Source organism: Octopus bimaculoides, chromosome 3, assembly GCF_001194135.2.
Source record: "Octopus bimaculoides isolate UCB-OBI-ISO-001 chromosome 3, ASM119413v2, whole genome shotgun sequence".
NCBI lineage: Eukaryota > Metazoa > Mollusca > Cephalopoda > Octopoda > Octopodidae > Octopus > Octopus bimaculoides.
Genome location: NC_068983.1, coordinates 32944207 through 32950192, shown reverse-complemented (window position 1 = coordinate 32950192; position 5986 = coordinate 32944207). Strand labels below are relative to the sequence as shown.

General features: G+C 35.6%; 1 protein-coding gene across 1 annotated transcript in view; it reads right to left on the bottom strand.

Moving 5' to 3' along the window:
- LOC106872480 (ALK tyrosine kinase receptor) overlaps positions 1 to 5986 on the bottom strand; it is a 75332-nt gene that overhangs the window by 35775 nt on the left and 33571 nt on the right. Inside the window, exons 3-4 of the mRNA XM_014919493.2 lie at positions 4263 to 4352; positions 2920 to 3072 (exon numbers count right to left, since the gene is read on the bottom strand). Coding sequence (XP_014774979.2) covers positions 2920 to 3072; positions 4263 to 4352 — 243 coding nt within the window. The remainder of the gene's footprint in view (positions 1 to 2919; positions 3073 to 4262; positions 4353 to 5986) is intronic.

The window sequence follows — 5986 nt, the reverse complement described above, 5'->3', positions numbered from 1 at the left end:
ATATATATATATATACACTGCATAAACGTGCAAAAAAACATATCCGACATGTCAATCAAACTGATGTGGTTTTGTCTTGTCTTACTTTTCTTGAAATGGTGTATTTTTCATTTTTCCACAAATACCAGGGATAATTAATAGTTTTAAGGTAACATTTGAATATCTTTCTTATTGCTTTTATCGATTTGTATTAACGTTCCATCAGAATTGCAATGGAATGTGTGTGTGTATGTGTGTGTGTATCTATGTGTGTATGTGTGTGTGAGTGTGTGTGTGTGTGTGTGTGTGTTCGTGCGTATGTGTGTATGCTGATGTGTGTGCATGTGTATGTATGCTGATGCGTGGGCGTTTTGTGCTTGTTTAAAATAGTGCTGTAGAAAATTAACACTAACATCCAGTCTTTTTTCCAAATGAAACATTCATGTTGTAGCTGGTAGACCCAATGTCAAGAGCAGCTACACACGTCTTTGTCCTACGTTCAACCTTTTACTAGTTGGAGAGATTTTAATATATTAACTTGACATCGCTGACGGTTCAAACAGATTAATTCACATCGTTCCTATGTAGAACCTACTTTGGCTACGTTAAATATAATGAATATTATTATAAGAAATATTATAAGGCGGCGAGCTGGCAGAAACGTTAGCACGCCGGGCGAAATGCTTAGTAGTATTTCGTCGATCTTTACGTTCTGAGTTCAAATTCCGCCGAGGTCGACTTTTCCTTTCGGGGTCGATAGTTAAGCACCCCCCCGCCCAAAATTTCGGGCCTTGTGCCTAGAATAGAAATGAATATTATATAAATATATATATATATATATATACGTATATATATATGAACATCGAACACATATCGAGAATATAATTTCGCCAATCGATGAAAGACGTATTTTCCTGCGTAGATTCAAACAAGTAGGTGGTAACACTTTCAAAGAAACAAATTATGTTACATGCAAAGTAAGGGATCATGAGAAGTTGTTCCTTTTCATTTTAAAGTAAATATCCTTTCATTAACTCTATGTCGACCTTTTTAATTATACATTTCACAGTTGTGGTTATGTGGTAAGAATTTTGTTTCTCAACCATGTGGTTTGGGGTTTAATCCCACAGCGCGGTATCGTGGGAAATTGCCTTCCACTATAATTCCGGACCGACCAAAATCTTGAGTAGATTTTCTAGACTGGTAGACGGAAACTTGAAGTATATACACACACACACACACACACACATATATATATACATACATATGCACACATATGTATATATATATATATATATATATATATATATATATATATATATATATATATATATATATATATATATATATATATATATATGAGTGTATGTGGGGTTGTTGGTGTTTGTCTCCAACCGCAGTTTGACAACCCATGTTGGTCTTTTTACGTCTCCGGCTATGAAAAACCGATAGAATAAGTACCAAACTTATAGATAACTCAGGTAGATTTATTCGACCAACACTTCATGGCGGTGCCCCAGCATGAACGCAGTCCAATGACTGATAAAAGACATATTTCCTGACAATTTATTTTTGAAAGCAAAAATATCGAGAAGAAAATTTGAGGCAAAAAAATGATAATGAAGCGTAATTATACTAATCTCAAATAATTGAACTAGGGAAAGCTATTAGTCATAATTTCGCTGTGAGTAAAATTCAGTTGCCTACTCATTGAAAATTTCGATATGATTTATCAAAAGCAGCATTTCCTCGAAGTCAATTTATCGTCAGATACTTTACAAAGTTAATGGAGCTTTTTTAACTATTATGATGTCCTTTGATATCCTTTAAGTTTGTTTCAACAACTAAAACGTTGAATTAGCGCCAAAGTAAGAGCGCTTGCAATGGTATTTGTCGGTTAAATAGGGCAAGTCCATAGTATTCTGGTTTAAGTCACATCGGAATCAATTTAGTTTCACGTCTCTCTTTGATCGATAAAATATGTGCAATTATCACTATAACCTTGATCAATAAAATACGTGACAATATCTAAATCGCTAAGATTCCTGTTTTGCAATTGCCGAGCTGTCCATTAACATCATATGTTTATATGCCATTCTATCCAGTTTTTCTCACACTAGAGCACGAAATGATAAGAAGCTGATTCGAACATTCGTACTAGTCTACCTTGTCTAAAAGGAAACTACTGAAGTGTTCTAAACTCTTGTAATATTTATAAATATACAATGGGTAGACTGGATTTTCAGCAATTTGTCGAGTGATAACGTAAATGTCCAGCCCTTTTATTTACATATTATTTTCTTGATCCCTAGAATTCATAAGGTCGGTTATCCGGTTTTCACAGAGTTTTAGTGACCGAGATCACAACATTCCTCATGAACGGAACGCTGGTTTGTTACAGGGTGACAGCAATGTTGAGGGGAAGGGACAAGTCGATCACATTGAGCCAAGATTTTAACTGGTACTTTTTTTTATCGGCCTCGAAGGGATGAAAGGCAAGGTTGACTGTGAGGGGATTTGAACCTTTAACCCATAAAAACCGAAAGAAAAGCCTCTGGTCATTTTGTCCGAGGTGCTAAAGATTCGGCCAGTTCACCATTTCTAGTCTTTTTATACATGAGTCTTAGTTTATTGATTCTTCTATCAGGAAAACAATGTTAAAATGCCTGTGAGATTTGTAATTGAAATATAGAGAAACGAATCGAAATACTGCAAGGCAGTGCATAACTGGTATTTATTTCATCGAATGACGTGAAAGATTACAAGTAATTTATCGGCCCCAGGGGAATAAAAGGCAGTCAAACAAGATGGAATTTCAGCTGAAAATGTATGACAGGCATTTATTTCGTCACCTAATTGTTTCTACAATTTCTTCGCCACAAATATTCTTCGTACTTTCTCACAAGAAATCCAAAATGTAAGGTATTGCATAGCTCTTACCTGAACAGGTATGTTCATCAGGCATCAAAGTTTTACCATTCTGACACTTGCAGGTATAGGTGCGATTCACACTGTCTTCGACGATGCAGTATTCCTCACAAGCGCAAGGAAAATATTCGTAAATTTCCACTTCACCATCTCCGCTGTGCAAGTCTAGAACCAGACGAAAATGACACTTTTAATATACGTATGCACATGTAGTCACGCACACGCATACACGCGCACACACACACACACACACACACACACACACACACACACACACACACACACACACTTCTGTCCCAAGAGATGGGGAAAGGAAACAGAATTGAAACTATAGAAAAGCAATCTAGCTAGGAGGCGATTTTCTTTAAAAAAAGTTGGAAAGAAGAAAGGAATTTGTTATTTACAATTATTTCTACGGTGCAAACAATAAGGCAAAAATTGGCAGGATTAGAGAAGTTAGCATTTTAGGGAATGAGGTTTATTGATGAGTTTTCCATACACTGGATATATATCTCAGTAAGGACAGAAACCTGGAAAAATTTTTTTAAAATAAAGCTGACATGAGAATGCTGTATCGTGGTAATGAAACAAATGGAATGGGAAAATAGTATTTGCAAAGAAAGTTGGTGCTTGCATGCAGTGTGAATCGTGAAATTAGAAGAAAAACAGGAAACTGGTATAGTGATTTTAACAGAAGGAGCATTAAATCTTGCTTGAAAGAAAGTGAATAGACAATCGTTATGAAATCACTCCAGAAGTGCTGATTATAACAAAGATCGAAAGCAATGATGCACACAAAAATCATTGCCTTTGTAATTTTATATTTAGCAGGATTGGTGACAGTATGCATAGGTCGATGGTACACAAATAATTCAAAATTTTGTGAGCAGCATTCTTCGCCTTATAAATAAACTCCTTAATGCTTTCAAGTTCCGAGATTTGAAATATCAAATTTTAATTGTCAAATATCGACGCAGTAATAATTTTGTCAATCGACCGCCTGAATGCGGTGACTAATAGAGATTAAATTCCGTCCTTTTCTGTATCTTTTCGACTGTTGAAGGAGACCGGCATATTTTCAAGGATGAATTGCTTAAAAACTACGAACTAGATTTTTCAATCTACTCGACCATCTCTACCTAGCTTACGATATTTTAGATTAAAGGAAATGTGAATTGATAGCGATTAGACATTTCTGGTGTGACATCGCGACACAAGCGGATTCGATACATAAAAATCTTGAATGTAAATAATATATATCTTGTATATAAATCTTGGATATGACTAAAATTACTTCAGTGGAAAAGTAAATGATTATATTTGACTAGAATAACATAACATTCTTAGATACTTACTTGGTTCAAAAACGTATACTGTAGATGCGCGGTTAATATAGGAAGAACCATCCTGTCCGTTGCTTCCTAAAGGGCTGCCACCATTACCGCCTGTAGAGAGAAAAATGTCACGAATCAACACTATTTGTTGATGAAACCAATGCAAATAGTTTTTCATAATAATTTCTTACAAATTTGAAATGCTAAGGAAATTGGGGTTGAGGCTAGTTAAATTATATTAACCCAGTATTTGACTGGTATTATTCGACCCCAGTAGGAAGGAAGGCAAAAGCGATATCGATGTGATTTGAACTCAGAATGTAAAAAACAATCCCTCACTAAATATCGCAAAACATTTTATCTGAGGCCATAACGCCAGCGAAGAAAATTCCTGACTTCAGTCTTTTCAATCGTGTCTAAAACTTTACCTAGTTTAAGATAGCCACTATTAGAGGAAAATCCTATATTTTTGTGGAAAGGGATGATTCCAGGCGATCATCTCAGGTTAAATATTGAACCCGATCAACAGTGATGAAACGGGTGTTTTACTCAGACACTCAACGTGGGTATGCAGGACGTTTTCATTGATATTCTTCAACAGGCTTGTTTAATGGTAAAGCCATTAGAAACAGGAAACCCACCCAGTTATTTTTGTGGAAAGGTATGGGATTTGAAAACAGCTTACGTGTACCAAAATGAATTTGGATAGACAGAGAACTATGTAGAAGGCAGTCGAATGGCCTGTACCCATAATTTAAGTGTTTATCCTTCTCATTCATGTATCAAGTTTATTGCAATTAAATATTGGTTTCAAATTTTGGCACAAGGCCAGAAATTTCGGAGGAAGGTGTAAGTCGATTAAACCGACTTCAATGCTCAACTGGTTTATTGTCCCCAAATGATGCAAGGTAAAGTCGACCCCATCGGCATTTTAACCCAGAACGAAAAGACGGACGAAATGTCGCTAAGCATTTGGCCCGGCGTGTTAGCGACTGCACTAGCTCGCCATCTTTGATTCTAACTTAATATTGTGTTAATGTTACATGTATCTGTAACATACTTCGAGTTCAGTTGATCGAATAACTTGATGTTCTTCAGTCGAAGTCGATGTTATACGCCACCATGTATATATATATATATATATATATATATATATATATATATATATATACTCGTGTGCATCTCCGACTGTCTGTGTGTGTGTGTATGTGTGTAATCATACAAACACACATACTTCTATGAGTGAAAAGGAAATATTGTAGGAGAATGGGAATATGAGAGAGAGAAATAACGTTTTTAAGAGGAAGAAAGAAACGAAAAAGTAGTTCTGCTACTTTGATTTAATCAATGTTGACGTATGGAGACATGAACATATCTGTTTTAACAAACAACAACTAATTTTATTAAATTTATATAATAGTAATTATACCAGGCCGTGTTATATAAATAAAGAGAAATGTAAAAGAAGGTAAACCAATTATATTCCGGTGTAAATTCTCGATCTGTAGAAAATGGTTATGGAAGGCGTGGCTCCATAGAATTCCCTGGAAACGATCGAATAATTTTATTGGCGTGAAAATGAACGACCCAAATTTTGGGGCGCTTGCTCATCGTTGTAGTAAAAGAAAAGAGAGCACGGTGTTAAGCGCAAGCAGTAATTCTTCAATCTCTCTCCTCTTAGAAAAAAATTACAACCCTTCACCTACACCTTAGCCCTTTCATGGCGTCTGATGTGGCTTTTTAAA